The sequence below is a fragment of the Strongylocentrotus purpuratus genome, unplaced genomic scaffold (assembly GCF_000002235.5).
Source record: "Strongylocentrotus purpuratus isolate Spur 01 unplaced genomic scaffold, Spur_5.0 spur5_scaffold_6, whole genome shotgun sequence".
Taxonomy (NCBI): Eukaryota; Metazoa; Echinodermata; class Echinoidea; order Camarodonta; family Strongylocentrotidae; genus Strongylocentrotus; species Strongylocentrotus purpuratus.
Window position 1 is genome coordinate 44,977,747 of NW_022145612.1, and position 17,067 is coordinate 44,994,813.

Genomic DNA, 17,067 nt, shown 5'->3' on the forward strand with positions numbered 1-17,067 from the left:
ATCATCATCATCACTGTTATCACCGTCATCAAAATCATCATCTTCATCATCATCAAAATCATCATCTTTATCCATTTATTCCTCATTAACTTTTCTTGGAACATTTCACAAAAATTGAGATTAGGTGTGTATCAGTATTTGATTGCACGACACACTCCTCCATAAATGCTCTGTGGTCAATTCCCAACATTAACCGAATTCTAAAGCTCAACCCTTGACCCAACACTAACCCTTGACCCAACACTAACCCTAAACTTCACCTTGATTCCAATTTAACTCTAGAACTTGGCTTTTTATTTTGGAAAACATAAAGACCAAGCAAATGTCAGTTCACTAGAGGAAAGTTCGGTTCACCCATCTCAACTGAGAATCTCTATTATTGAGAATCCTATTCATCACACAAACCATAATCAATACAACCAATTACCATAAAACAAACTTGTGGAAGAAAAACTCTGAATACCTTTTGTTTACTTTCATGGTGCATATTAATGAGTTTATTAATTCAATACCATATTTTTTCTCTCTTTCGTCATTTGTCATATTTTCAACTGGTAAAAAACAGTAACGTTTGCCTATACACATGAACAACACCACATGTACGTGTGTTACGAACATGTCTTTAGAATGGGCAATTTGAATAAGAACAGAGGTATATGAATGAATGAATGATGAATGAATGAATGAATGAAAGAAAGAAAGAAAACTTTAAAAACAAGGAGAGAAGAGAGAACAAAGTCTTGTTAGCAAAGTTGGAGATAGGGAAGAGGGGAGAAAGGGAGTATACAATAATTGAATGAACTTATGCATGGCACCATAAATTACAATTGTAAAAATGAGTCCATATGTACAGGTATTATAATATATAATATATATAATATAAAATATTATATTAGATCTAAAAGTAATATAATGCATCATCAGCATCGTGGTGGTCATCACCGCGGGGGCGCCGTCATGATCAGTTCAATCCAACAAGGACATGAGGTGATAAACTGGCGAGAGTAATGTGGTCCCCACCCCTTGATGAAGCTGATTCGTATCGAATTCGGATCCACCGGGCCATCGGGCGGTTCCGACTCCCGGTGCATGAGTTCTAACAACTTGGACTTGGCGTGGTCGTAGATCTTGATTGAAAATCCCGGCGAGAGTTTGTGCACTGTGAACGTCCTGGAGTGAGGTGAGGGGGAGTTCACAAATAAGGCATAGTTGCTCCTGTTGTAGATCCACACCCCGTCCTCTTCCCGGCTCATCGATAGCCCGTAGTCGATCTTCTGGCGAATTTTTGCGACGGACTCTGGCCGGCCCTCCCGCTTCAGCAGGCCCAAGCAGAATCCGTCCCCGTGAGGTAGGTCATAGAAGATATTTACAGAGTCTGTGAATACTGAGTACATGGGTCCAACACGCGTTCTATGTTCCCAATACGCCACGTGACACCAGTGCCTCCTGTTGCCATTCGTTGCGTCCACACCTGGAGTAAAGAAGAAGAAGAAATAAAGAAGACATGGTTAATTACGACTAATCAATACAGACACCGACAAATGGTCATGACAGTGATGTAACTGTGTGACAATCATATGACAATTAATTCTCATTAAGATCACTTGACTTAATAACAGTGTTATATGGTTCACACATGAAAAAATAAATATATATATATATATATATATGTTTCATGCTCTGTCTGTTCACATTTTAGGGGTTGTGGGGTTGGCCGGGGGGGGGGGGGGGGGGGGGGGGTTAAGTAAGTTAATCGTTAAAATGCCAGCAGGAAATTTACCATAAACTGTAAGAAAGTTTGGTTGGTCAATCAGGAAACAAACATTGACAGAAAACTCCCAGAGATGGCTATTTTTAGAGGAAAGAGAAGTGTCAATCAAAGTCTTCAAGACAGACTCGCAAGATTTCTCGTAATTTCATCTTTCTATGTTTCCGTTTTCCAAACTTTCCCTTGTCTGGTGGTAAAATAATATGACAAATGAGACACATGTTTTGAATCAGGGAGCGAGCCCCTGTCGTGGGCAGCCAAACATTTTGAAAGCTTGTAGAGTAAAATGGACAATTAGACCACTTCATAACAGGTGGTCTACAAATGGTTCATTAGATATTAACATGTTGTCGCCATGCTTGCCTATGACTGATGACAGGGGAAAGCATGAGAAACATAATTGCTGCTTAAAAATGTCTTTTAATTAATACAGAAAAGAAAATGTGCATACTGCATGTTTCATAGTCATGTAAGTTACTAAGTTCAAACATATTTAAGCATACTGGGTGGGAGAGACAGACAGGCTTTGGTTGCTTATTCATGTACATGTAAGTCTGAAGTCTTTCAGTTTGGATGAACCCTACTGCATATGCTTTGCCTCACTTAAACATGTCCACACTAACTTGTCTTTCACTAGGAGTAGGAAGCTTTCTAACAGTGGACAGGGAAACTGCTTCTGAGCTCAAAAGGAACCATATATTCCAGCAAAGGGCAGTTGGGAAGGAGCGTCTCCTTTACCTCCAAAGTCATACGAGATTGAAACATATCATAAATTCACTTACAAGACTAATCCCATTACTAGCCCTCAAGAAGCCGACTAGCTAACATCACCAAGACCAAAGGACTCCTAATGCTCTCTCAGGAGCCAACATCACAATACCACAACCCTGCTTGTCTCTTCCACTTTGCTATGATATCAACCTGATATATTTCCCCCCAACTAGAGGGTCCTGTTAGATGCTACCCCCCCCCCCCCCCACTTTTTTTTGCCCTCTCTTTCTCTCTGTCTCTGGTAAGGGGAGAGATCTTTCTATGCTCTTGTGTCACTCCCAAGTACTCCAAGCAGTTATTCTTGAGGGCAGAGTGACTTGTGTTTTCATCTTTGGAAGGTCAAACAGCGATCGTGACTCTCACTTTTCTCCCAAACTCCTGAAGGGGCTTCATATTCTCTTTCAACAAAATTTCCCATTCCTATCATCGTAAAAACTACGCCCAAAGTGCCTATAATGTTCGCAACTGTTGGACATATTTCAAATTTTGACTGATTCTCAATACGCGAACCTGACATGGTCCTCTTGAGTCTAGAGAAGATAAGAGTCAAGTTTGTGACATGTGTTTACAGTAGCCCAAATAGATGAAAGCATCGCACTGAATGTACACAGGTCCCAATCAACAGGATACCCATAACTTGTTTTTCATCACAACCTGCTGTATAGTGTATACCTCCCAGTTCTTTAACAAAAATATATTGCAACAGACTTCACACAGAATCTACATATGAGCTGAACAATTTCAAACGTACTATTTTCAGCACCACTATCATCATGTGGATAGAAGCCATCTTTCTACCCTTTTTTCCAGAGACACCCTGCAAAATTTCTTGGAAGCATAATGACCCCCCTGCATGGGGTACCTATATATAAGCATACATCAATATGCACCCTTGCTCCAATGATTGATTTTTAAAGCAACTACATTGTATGAAAGAGTAAACCTCATGAAAGGTAATTACTCTTATCATTTGTGACAATACATGTGTAGGCCGAGATATTAAAACAGAGCCATGAATAAAACAAATATTTGCAAAATGTGGAGGTTCATGTCAGGTGAAGAATCAGCCACAGGATAGAATAATAGAAAAAAGGTCACGCCATGAATGAATCTTTCATCAAATGAAGGCTGTCTCCGATCAACGAGTAACGAACTGTATCAGCACACAAATCTCAGAAATTCATCATCTTTATACAAATTTACAATACCAAAACAGAAGCATAGGGTATCTTTTGTTTGCTATCATCTTTAAAACAAATAGTCATGAACCGGTGGCGATGGCTAGAGGAAGTATGGAGACGTAGACTAGCGATGGTGGGACATAATTAGTGACATCAGAAGCGCTGGTTGTCATACCGCCCGACCCAGGCCCGCTGACGACCATCAGTCTGGGTCAAACCCCACATGATTAATAATAGGCAGCTGCCTACTGATCAAAGCGAGATACATATACATGAATGGTAGACGATAGAACGAGAGAGTGAGAGAGAGAGTGAGAGAGAGAGAAGAGAGAAAGAAGAAGCAAAATGTGTGTACACAATCTCTTGCATTACAAACGTAAAAGTCAGGGAGGACAAGAAGAAGAGTCCATGATGAATGAATATGAGAGTGAGAGAGAGAGAGTGAGAGAGAGAGAGAGAGAGAAGAGAAAGAAGAAACAAAATGTGTGTACACAATCTCTTGCATTACAAATGTAATAGTCAGAAAGGACAAGAAAAAGAGTCAATAATGAATGAATGAATGAAAAAAATGGCCATTGTACCTTTTCTGCAATACGTGAAGACAGTAGATTACTGTGAAATGTATATCATCTAATATTATACAACTTGCTCCTGGATCCTTATCAAATGATTTTTCAAATACAGTCAAAACTCAAAAGTGATTCATTTACTGAGATTATCCCACATTCTTCCATGAAAAATGCTTGGAACATACATACATGTACATGTATGACTGTTCTAATTTAAATGCAGGCCTCCATGAAATATACATATTCCTCATAGTATTGCTCTGTGCAGGAGAGGGTGTACATGTATTTACAATTTTTATTTCACAGGTAGAAGTATATATCTATGTACATACCGGTATAGGTTGAGTCTCATGACTAGATTTGAAAATGGTAATTTCAGGGATGGCTGCAGCAAGGCAGTATGATCATGGAGATCTTTTGTATGGGGCACCATGTAGGGGATATACTGATATTGGAGATGTTCAAAATGAAGCCAGCAATCTTTCATCAAAGTTGTTATGCCGTACATAATAACATAGTCTGCTCTCCTCAATAGTACTACAAATACACACTAATGATATTTTAACACAAAATGTACAGGCCTCCTAAAAGGGCTCCTATGCAGATTCCACATTCCATGAGTTGCATGAAGAAAGAGAACTTACTTCTGCTGAGAATTTTAACCTTGAGACAATATTTTACATCATCTAGCGTATCAAGCTCCTATAGCCAAACCAATCAAAATGCTATTGATCAACTGAATTTAAATGAGGCGTAGATAGGCCTATCCATAGCCATGAAAAACAATACACCCTCCCCTCCACAAAAATATAAAATACAAATATTAATCTCCATGTGCACTATGAACAAACAACATCACTTCCAAATATAAACGTATCCTCACAAATAAGGCAGCTTAGACAATTTAAATGCTACCTATCCTTCTATTCATCAATCCTCCTTTCCTCCCCACCCTCATTCTCTCTCCCACTCTTCTCTATTCTCCCATGCCTGTAATAAAGTCGAGCCCGTATGCACTACTAGCTCTCTCCTCTGGGTTGGTTTGACCCACTACCACCAGAGATCGTGAGCTGGAGCCAGCGAGTCTGCCGGCCAAGGCTGGTTGGGCTCCAATCCAACTGCTGCCTTTTATATACATATCCTCCCCCCAATAGGCAACTGACATGCACCAGAGAAGGAAACAGTCACAAAAACAGCGGAGCAGAAAGGAGAGAAAAGCGGCAAGGATTCATTCGATGTATGATGGCAATAGAGGTGAATTCTTTATGCTTGTTCAAAGAACCATGCCAATGCCCATGTATGCACAGGGTAAAAAGGAGAAGAAAAAAACACACAGAACGCATTTCTGCAGCGATGTGTGCGTGTGTACATGTATTACACACATACACCGTGCCGTGGCTTTTTGGCAGTGTACTACTTACTCCTGCATGCATATTTGTTTGAAGGAGTTACTTTTTCAAACAAAATATTGATGGAGGGTTTATAACTTGATGTGGATTCTGAAATGCATATCAAAGCAGATAGGACTGGGAGAGTCAGAGAGAGGGGATGAAGGAAACAGAGATGGAAAGGAAAACCAACGTTGGATTGTAGGGCCCCCTTATAATGCCAATGTTCTGTAAACACACAGGAACCATCTTTTGTTAGTTGGTCATTAGGACATAATAGGGGGCTCAAAACCCCTGGCCCATTAATGACCCTCTTTTCAACCCTGGCGAGTCTCCCTCTTTCCCATTGTGCTCACAAGCATTTCAAAAGGGCATAAATTCAAAAAGGCAAGCGAGGTCCATTCATCCCGGGTCATAAAGAGGGGTAGAGGCAGACAAAATGAGCGATGGATGGGAAGAGATGGGGCTGAAATTGAGAAAAGAGCGAGGGGTTACAAAGCCTGCACGAGACGAGATGAAAGAAGACTATCCTAATACTGCAGTTTGAGGTTCTACCATTTACCCTTGATGGTATGGGTAATTGGCACTAAATGATTTAATGAGGCACACCAGTGGTGCAGCCAAACATTTTCTTGAGGTTATTGCCCCCATTTCCTTGTTACCCAATGACAAATTATCCCTCCAGCACTCCAAATTAAGAATGCAGACTAACCAGGATGCACCCCTTATGATTAGACTATCCTTTCTGAATATCATCACCATAGACCTCAATGGGGGCAACTAAAACTCTTGTCCACAAATACCCCTGATATCCTGTCTTCTAGGACAACCATAATGTCTGAAACAAGAAGTGCAAGTCAACAGTGTCTTCTGTAAAACCCCAAAATTGCAATTTTGTTGGAAAAACGCTATAGTACACTAACCCTATTAATGTCAAGTAACTCAAATGTTGATGGTGATGTTGATTAAGTTCTAAACATAATCTTTTTCATCTTTAGATCAAAACAAACCAAGATAAAACACATTTTGTTTTAAGATTATATTATGATCCTCACACAACCTCGACTAGGAATGCACTAAATCAAAAGGGGTACAGAACAAGGTATCCTGTAGTACCATTCTGCATCTTTGGAATCCTAGCGCCAGTGTCCTATAGCATCCTCCGACTCTAGAGAAGGGAAACCAAACCAAACCAAGCAGACATCTTGGAATGGGAACCTCTGGCCTCTACTTCGTCTCCAGGGCATTGACTTGGAAAGAAGGTCAGTCAAGGCCCTGCTGCTGTAAGTAACAGTCCCTATCGAGGGAGATGTGCTACAGAGACTCTTGATATGATTTGTAGCCTTTTTGATGGAACAGTAAATTTGGGGTACAGCCCCTGGTGAATTTCTTGCTGCACATAATTCAAGTACATATTTTTTAGAAAATGCATGGGAGGGAAAGGGGGGGGGGGGGGTTGTAAAGCACTAGGGATGTACACTGTACTGCACATTTGCATTGAACCAACCAGCTTGGTTTCCACTTGCGAAGCCATCAAAACAATGTTTCTACTGGCACTCTTGACCTAGTCTTGGAGTGATTTGAAGAAGGAAACATTCCCTCTCGAATTGTATGACCACCTGTGTTATTTCATTAAGGAAATATGATATGATTATACAAGTAGCTTGAACATTAATATGCACACATGTTCTTTAGCCACATCTACGTTGGTTCAATCAACGGATGTGTTGTTTTATGCTTTTTTTTGCTCCACTCCGATGAAGCAGGCGAATTGGCTGTAATAACGTGGAGCATCATGACTGTGAGCATGACGCTCAAGCAGTAGCACACTTATAATGCATATTTGATGACATACATGACAAAACCCGAGTTCAATCCGAATACTGTCTCATGCAACTTCCATTATGCCTCAAGTCCATCCAGCAATAAAATAGCACTGTTCCTGCAGTCGTAAGTCGTAGTGCATGCATATTATACCGTATCCATTACCTTGGGATGAGTTGTGAGGTACCGGTAAAATTATTACCACAACCCAAGGTGCAGCTAAGTTATGTAAGCTACTGTATTTTCAAGCATTTATTCTATTATATATTTATTCGCTGAAATATTTGATGAAGGCCAGTGACAGTCTATGGTACCTGCACAAGTGCAATCTTAATTTTTTTCATGTAACAATATTCTGTGACAATTTAATTATAGGTTAAGTAATAAACACATTTTGGTCAGTATAATCTGTCATTCATTATATCAGCTTACTTTTTTCAAGGTATCACTTTATGACATGGAATCTATTGTGTAATAATGAATTTATTGTGTAATAATGAAATAATGGGTATCATTTTACTGTATCATGTACATGGTATTACGTTACGAACCAAAAATACGGAAGGGAATTTAGTAATCAATGCTAACATAAATGTATGTACAGGTACTGTTTGTGAGCTTAAAGTTATCGGGAGATAATAAATAGAATCAATTTCAATCAGGAATATAACATGTGCGTGAATGCTGTATATACGGGCCTACAACGTAAATGTACATGTCAGGAAAATAGAGGATAAATGTATGTTTTAATATTTCTAGAAAATTGCTAACCAAACACGGTAGTATTGCGGCAAGTCGATTCATATGTTAAAGGTAAAGACCAGTATTGGAAACGCCCCAATTTCAAAAAATGAAATGGAAGCTCTCATTATCAATCATGTGAAAGAATATGTTTTGACTAATACATGATGATAAAAAATTTGCCGGGAAACCGCCTACTAATTCATATATTTGGTAAATTTGTTTCTCTCATGGTCTGTGAGAGATATAGGGTAGTCTCATATACATCTTTCTGTGTATAGTGCTTGTAACTTTACGAAGAATGGGCCAAATTTCTTATCATTTTGATGATTTCAGAACCTTGCAGATGCTAGATGCTAGATAATCAACCATTTCTGATCGATTCCACAACGTTTCTTTCACAATGCAATCGCATGACCATAACTGGTCTTTACCTTTAATACAGTTAAGGTAGGCTCCATAGGCGTGGGCCTAGTACAGTATTGGGTATATGTTTGTTGTGTACCTACCGGTACATGACAAATCTTGCTCTATTTTATACAGGGTGTAGCTTTCTATGTGGGCATGAAACAAAAAGGTGACAAACACCAGAGTGGAGCATCACCGAGACACATCCCTTCAAATGTCAATGACACCAGCCCTAATCAGCAGGAATGTGGCGTAAATTGAACTTTCTAGGCGCAAAGAGAAGCAAGAGTGGAGGCAAAGGCAACAGGGGTGCGAAGAAGGTCGGTCGCTGACTTCGCCAGCCATCAGGTGTTTCATTCAATGTTCGGGGAACCTATCTCAACGGCAACAGGTGGAAATGCAAGTGTCAATAACATGGCACAGCATGCCACTGCAGCAGAGATGGATGGACCTGTTGTGGCCAGCCATTTGCCTCGGAAAGGAAGGTGTGGTGGAACGGACAGGGGACTCAATGTGCAGAAGACATACAGATAATCATGTGGGACTACATGTATGTTTAATTGTATACACAATGTCAAAATTTATCATAAATAAGAAATGCATTTGAAATTGTGAATGCAAAGTAAAATTAATTTAGTTTTTAATATACAAAAGTGATAAAAAGGGCATCTTTGTAGGAATGTTCAACGCAAAGTGAAAACGACTGCACAAGTGCACACATAACCAAACACATTCATTACAAGAACCATAACATATGTATTTAAACAATCAGTATCGGTCGAGTTTGAAGTTGTGGGTATATTACCAGCATGACATTTAAGGTCACAAGGCCAATCATCTCTCCTCCAATTACTCCAGCAACCCCACTGAGTCTCTACAAACGGTTTCCCTAAAATATCCTTGTTTTGGTTTGCATTACTCCCACTGAGTTGCAATGAAGGTAGAATACAAGGGGCTGTACTTTCCAGCTTTGAAACTATTCCCAGATTGAAACATGAGCTGCAATTGCATTTATAAATGCTTTTCATATTTTTAAGTAATGCTGTATTCATTTTAGTTTAAAAGGCATGTAAATTATATTAGTAAGTTAGCATATTGCAAAATGTACATGTAATGTGTAAACAAATAGGAGTTTCATGATCAATACATGGCAAGAAAGTAGAAACCCAATGGCCACATGTCTACAGATAAAAAATCAATTTACAGATATACTTCACTGTGTTGTACGATAAAGAGAGAGAGAGAGAGAGGGAATAGAGGAGACAGACGTATATTGGAGAAAGGAAAAAGGAAACATAGAATCAAAGGTTAAAAATCAGAGATAGACAGAAAGAGGTCCTAAGCGTCTCTGGATAGTCATTAAAACTGGCGTCCTTCTGCTAAGCGTTGGCACCAGTAAGGCTATTCGGCAGGGCCAGGCAAGGTTCTCTACACTTATTCTTTAGCTGCAGGCTCCCTCATACGACAGACAGCTAACATGGCTGCCACTTCAATCCTTTCGACCTCTCTCTCTGAATTTTCCTTCGTTATGTGGCCAATACTGGCCATATATCATTTGACAAATCTTGCCTTTGATTGTGAACTACATGCACAATGTACATGTGGGCCTACAACATCTACATCATGAAAATACACTTATGCAAACATGCATATGTTTATCAATACAAATAGCAAAAGAATCTTGTCATCAGCATATTCAACTCATTGACAATTATCTTTTTCTTTCTCAAAAACAACAATATTCTGTCCTAGCTCTTTCCTTAACCAGCAAGAAGAGTTAGCATATTTCTTTCACCTGTTTTTCATCAAATTTTGTTATTCCATGCATCTGTCCTATATTCTCTGCATAAAATATCTTGTTCCAGATCAACTTGATTTGTAACACTACAAGTACAATACATAAACCCTTATAGGCCTACATGGACATGTATATGTTATCAACTTGATTCTCAGAATCCTTTTTTTGGTGCTATTCTTGCCAAGGAAAACACATCCGCCCCTCTACAGCCTCACGCTAATCAACATAGGCCAAAGTTTGTTCTTCCCCCCCCCCCCCCCTCAGCGTGTTCCATCTATTGATGTACACAGCTAACTATCTCTTTAGCTATGCCATGCTGTTTACCGTAGCTGATTGTGCTCATTGTGTTGAGAAAATGGAAATATCTGGGTTGTCTCGCTTAGTAAGTCTCAGTGACGTCCAACTATTTATTCACTTGGAAACGATAAGCCATAAGCACAAAAAAGCTGGATAATCCCTTTAGGGGGCAAGGTGGACAAGACCAAATAAGATACCAAACATTTTGAACTGTAATCGCTGATAACCGTTCTATTCTAAGCATAGATTGTCTTCTAACCTGCCAAATCCTTTGTTATTATTATCATCATTTATTTATTTCAATTTTTAAATCAAGGCGTGGTTGAATGACAAGCATGAAAGTTACAGAAGCTACATGTTCATCAATGATAATGAGCCTAAAAGAACATGCAGTCTCTTTTATATCCATTTCACTTTCCTTTAATAACAACACTCCTGCCTATATCGCTAACTTGTGGCTCTGTACATGAAGCAATTAGTGTCGACCAACAGAAGAGTTCCAAAGCAGGGTCGTCACTGGTGCTCCTCGAGAAGAAAGAGCCAAAACCTGATGAATGGGGGGACAGGAAGACGCTGGCTGACACAATGGGGCTTGAATCTATACCCCCAAAAAAGGGAAGGCGTAACACAACACAAGGGAGACAGGGCCATTTAGGGGGACCAGAACTGTGGAGTCTTCTCTGCATGCATGCATGACCAACCTGTGGACAACTTGGTGCCCAAAGGAGGCAGGCGAACAATGGGTGGAGGGGATTGAAGGGGGCTAGCCATTGACTGGTACAGGAAAAGCTCACAAACAATGATAAGGCGACAGAAAGAGAGAGAAAGACAGAGAGAGAGTGACAGAGAGAGAGAGGGTAGAAATAAGAATGACTGATGGTGATTATTAGAAAACTAAGAAAGGGGGAAAAAAGCTAATCAGCGTAAGCCTGATGGTGCCAAGTCGTGATAAATGAGACTTTATCAAAACCACATGGATGCACACATCATAATGGCACGATACTTACTGAGAATTTTCTTTCACATCGCATACCTATGGTTATCAAAAGATGTATTTCTTTGAACATTACCAATGTAATTGGTAATCATGAGCATAAGTTATTTGCTTTACCGCCATTTTCAGCCTAGTCAGAGAATAATCACATGACAATACTTTTTTTTCCTCAAAATCACACAAACAGCAAGTTGGCGTAATTGTAAAGTTCATCATGTTCATTGCAGTATTGCTATTATTCCATCCGGTGAGGTTCTAATTGCTATAGCACAAAGCAACAGAGGACGATTCTGAAGCAAATCAATATAGTCAATTGCATTTGGATTAACCCTAGGTAGATCCATTGATTTCTATTCTCCATAGAATAAGTTCAATTGAAGAGAGCCCAATTTGCGGGTGGCCTTCCTGTGTACACAGCAAGTATGACTACGGTCTGTACTACAGTTTGCAAGCCCTCTATAGACTCTAACGCCATGCAGAAAATTATCAAAACAGAGTCGTTGACCATGTCAGAGACAAATTCATTTAACATTATATGATCATATCATTTCATTTGTTACACCCAGTCTCTCCCAATGATTTATGTGTAGCTGTAGCATACTACAAGCTCTTTTTCTGCCATCTTTGACTGGTTTTGAGCTCTTGCCTCTGCTCGCATGACTGGAGTTGGTGGAGGAATCTAGGCTTTGTGTACATTGGTGCGTTGTTCTGACTGAGAGGTAAGGCGAGGAGTGAAAGGCTATATTCCATTGCTATGCATGTTTATCTATGCCTAGAGCTCCTAGCTTCCCATCCATCCCAGGCCCATGTGAAGAAATATAAAGCTTGTGAACAGCGTGGGGTATCCTTTCAACACGGGCTCCGAGTTCCGTTATCATGTGCATACATGCGAAAAGCAATGTGAGGCAGCATTCATGCAGTTTACAATGCTGCTGCAATGAACATGTTCACGGGTGCATTCTGTGGTAAAAAAAAATGCAATCTTCATACTGTACATGAAGGACTATGCATGGGACTTGATCACTGTGCTGCACTGTGCATCATAGGCATATAAATGCACATACATGTAGTCATTGAAAACTCCAGCAATTCCAAAACAATACTTCTTATCAAATTCCTGGACAAATTAAATCCACAGTGCAGTGGGTTATGTATAGTATATTTTCGATTTTCACCTAATATATTGCACTTAAAACAGTAGGGATGGGAAACCAATACAAAGAAAAAATATAGATGTGTGAATTGTGTCAAGGACATGGCCAGTTCACTACTACACAGAGAGCACACAAACAATTGAAGTCCAACCGAATGCATTGAATTACATGTCCACTGTAACTACCCTCATCTCAAGCATAGTATTTCCATATATTGTATTATTTTAGAACACAGCACAGCCAATAACAACAATACATTTTAAAAACTCCTACATTCAAATGATTCAACATTACTTTACACATTTGTTTTCATTCATCTTGTTCTTACCCATCATTTCCTTTCTGCTTGTGGTCTTTAAAGACAATTTTTTGTAACATATTTATCAATACCAATCTTATGAGGCTTCTCTACATATTTTAAAACATGTTATTTTTTTACCTTGCAAGCTAGAAAGCCTACAATATACATAAATGCAGGCTTTACAGCATCCATTCAAGATTTTCTATTGTGGCTGAACTTTTTTCTTCATTTTTTGATACATGGGACAACCTGTCAGCGCCCATAATCCGACAAAATTACCTCGGCCTTACCGTGCGATATCAAGTTTCATAGCAAAATAATTTCCTCCATCTTACAAAGTGTAGGTATATAGTGAACCTAAGTTGTAAAGCACTTCATAACATTTATTTTTTTTCTATCTGGATGATTTTATGTTTTGAACTTGAAGCTTTTAATTATCAAGTTGATCTTGGAAGTCGGTGGTACACAGATTCAGCAACCACCCTTTTCTTTGATACAATATTGAATCTGTTTTTTTCTTCTTCTTTGCCTACCATATTTTCTTTTCCACGGTTATCGCACGAGCAGCAGCTGAACCCGCGACCCCACGACCCAAAGATCCTAGCAAATCCCGCTAGTAACCAGAAAGAGAAGGCCCGAGGGCAGTGTGACGCCCGGATGAAATGAAAATACTTGTAGTTTGTATGATGGGGGACTCCTTGGCTGGCTGGCTGGCTAAGCAAAAATGAAATTATGCTCACTGTTGCCTCTTCGACATCGTGTCGTATTAATCAATGAACTGTACAATGCTACACATGCTGCCACTGGGGCTTCCTCTATTTCAAAAGGGGATCGGAGTAGGGAGGCCAGAACATCTGGAAATATCCTTTCATTTATTTTAGGTGATGACATGATCATTTCATTCTAAATATACTTTTTGCAGTGAAAATGCATACCAGTATATGGTCCACACAAATGCAGGTCTATACCAAAAATATGACAAAATAACATAATTCTAATTATAGGAAAAAGATGATGGTTCTGAGTTTCATTGGCATACACCAGTTTACGGGCGGCACATGTGGTATTTTAACTAGGCACTTTTACAAACGATATTTTCTCCTCGTTTGCGCACAGCCTTGAATTTGGCTGGCTGCAGGAGACGGACCAAGGAGAAGGTCAGAGGTTAAAGTTTGTTGTTTGCATTAGATGATGCTGCTCTCAGATCGGACTAGGAGGACTTGCTAGGATTCCAATCTTAAAAGTCCCTTGGTTTACATCTTCCTCCACTTTCCTCTCTCTGCCGTTTTGCGCTCATGTTCCTTTCCGTCTATCCTATCTAATCCCTCCTTTATTCCAATCATCTCTCTCCTAATCAACTCCGACCCCTCCCTAACCTTCCTCACTCTCTCATTAAGACCTTTTCTTTTTGACAGTAATCCGAGCTGGATTGTTAAACGGCCATTGACATAGATTCGTATTGCTCATGAAACAACAGGCAACAATAACAATTATGTCACCTGGAGCTCACCTGCTGAATTCTTCTGTAATCCGATACTCATCCACCTGTCTACCGCACTTGGTCTTATCAATCATCATAACCACCGACTTCCTAACTATCACACGAGGAGCTTTCAACTACAAAAGTCTACAATATATATATTCATGTATGTTTTAGTAATTACAAATGAATTAATTTAATTTCTACTAGACCCTCTTCACATCTTTTATTCATCTCATACATGTTCATGTAGTACCAGATTTTTGCCTCTTAAATCTCATCTCAAAATTCTCTTCCATGTTTTCTTCTTAATGCAGGAAAAGTTATTCAAATAATGAGGACTGAGGAACATATATATGCCTACATATTTTGTTTAAATAATATATTCAGCTTGCATCATGATGAATATTAAACAGTCTCTGAGTAACATATTAAAATTATTCCCTTTATTTCTCCATACCAACTGTAAAAGACATGAGCATGTAAGTAATAATAGAGACTAGAGTCCAGCTGTGCTACATTTACAGGTACCCTACTACCGGTATGTCTACATTAAATTCTGCATGTGAGTGTGTGTGTGTAGGTAGGTGGGTGGGCGGGGTGTGTGTTTATCATTTCTCAAATATTACATGTACTTGGTTTTACAAAAAAAATGTCATTCCTACACATCATGTCAACAGTGTAATTTTATTGACAGTGCAAATGTTTGTTCTTCGAATCTGATCTCAAAGTCATAAGCCCCTCGAAGAGAGCAAATACATGAACCATTCTCTCACAACTACTATCCCAAGCACTACGTCCATGTACTAACAGACTGCCACAACATACACATGTACATTGTACATGATAATGATGCTTCTGTTGCTACTAGCATGAAGTCACGCTCATTCTCAACATTCACCTACTGCAGATTTATCTAGGCCCTATATATATATATATACAATATGATACTTTAAAAAAAAAATAAGCGATGAGAACATTACCGGTACATTACAAAAGGTATTGCTTTTAGTTTTACATGTAGTACATGACTCCACTCCTGATCCATGGCAATAATTTGTTAAAAATGTCATCATTAAATAATACCACAAATAAATGTACGTGCCTTTTGAGGGAATTCTTTGTTGAGAGCCAGAAACAGGTTATCATGTGAGTTCAATGCTTATCTTCAAGAGCGACTTGACATTGGCCCTGTCAGGGAGCTCTGTAAACAAACTCAAATCTAACAACTTCTCTTAATGAAGCAAAAGATAAATGGGATAGCAATTACCGCAAGCAGATAATTATCAACTTGATATCGTTATTCTATTCCAGAACAATGATAACAGAGTCATTATTAATAACAGTTCCCCCCCCCCTTTTAATCCTGCAATTTCTTTCAATGAATTTTAAATGAAAAAAATTCAGCACAAAGGCAAACGATCGGAGGAATAAATGTACATATCCATCATCATTTAAGGGTAATCCTTGAGATTTCGTACACAGAGACACAAAGTCGAGCAGGAAAAAGATTCACCCTAAAGGCATCTTCTGTGATGCTGTCACAAAAAGAAAAGAAAGAAAACTAGATGGAATTTTGACTGCGCGCAGTCAAAAATGATGCCTCCGCCATAGAGCAACTTTACAAACCAAAACGGAAGCAATTTTTAAAATTCAAGTTTGATTGTAATCCATCTGTCGGTTTTTAATAATAATGCATTCACAAACATTTTATAGTCATACATAATGAGCCCCCATGACCTTTGACCTGATGACCCTAAAATCTAATCAGTTAATTGCCTCTGCAAGATACATATATACATGTCTTGTGTTTGATAGTAATATGTCTATTGGTTCTCATGATAATGCGATCACAAGCTATTTGTGCATACATAATGAGCCCTGTGACCTTTGACCTCGTGACCCCAAAATCTAATCAGTTCATTGGCTCTGTTAGATACAAACATGACCCAAGTTTGGCAGGAATCCATTGACCGGTTCTTGAGATAACGCGATCACAAGCTATTTTTGTATACATAATGAGCCCTATGACCTTTGACCTTCGACCTCGTGACCCCAAAATCTAATCAGTTCATTGGCTCTGTTAGATACATACATGACCTAAGTTTGGCAGGAATCCATTGATCGGTTCTTGAGATAATGCGATCACAAGCTATTTTTGTATACATAATGAGCCCTGTGACCTTTGACCTCTGACCTCGTGACCCCAAAATCTAATCAGTTCATTGGCTCTGTTAGATACATACATGACCCAAGTTTGGCAGGAATCCATTGATCGGTTCTTGAGATATTGCGATCACAAGCTATTTTTGAATACATAATGAGCCCTGTGACCTTTGACCTTCGATCTCGTGACCCCAAAATCTAATCAGTTCATTGGCTTTGTAAGATAC

The 17,067-nt window shown here is 39.2% G+C and overlaps 1 protein-coding gene across 1 annotated transcript in view; it reads right to left on the reverse strand.

Moving 5' to 3' along the window:
- Window positions 1-469: 469 nt before the first annotated feature.
- LOC593676 (mothers against decapentaplegic homolog 6) overlaps window positions 470-17,067 on the reverse strand; it is a 36,071-nt gene continuing 19,473 nt past the window's right edge. Inside the window, exon 4 of the mRNA XM_793145.5 lies at window positions 470-1,471. Coding sequence (XP_798238.2) covers window positions 939-1,471 — 533 coding nt within the window. The 3' untranslated portion in view covers window positions 470-938. The remainder of the gene's footprint in view (window positions 1,472-17,067) is intronic.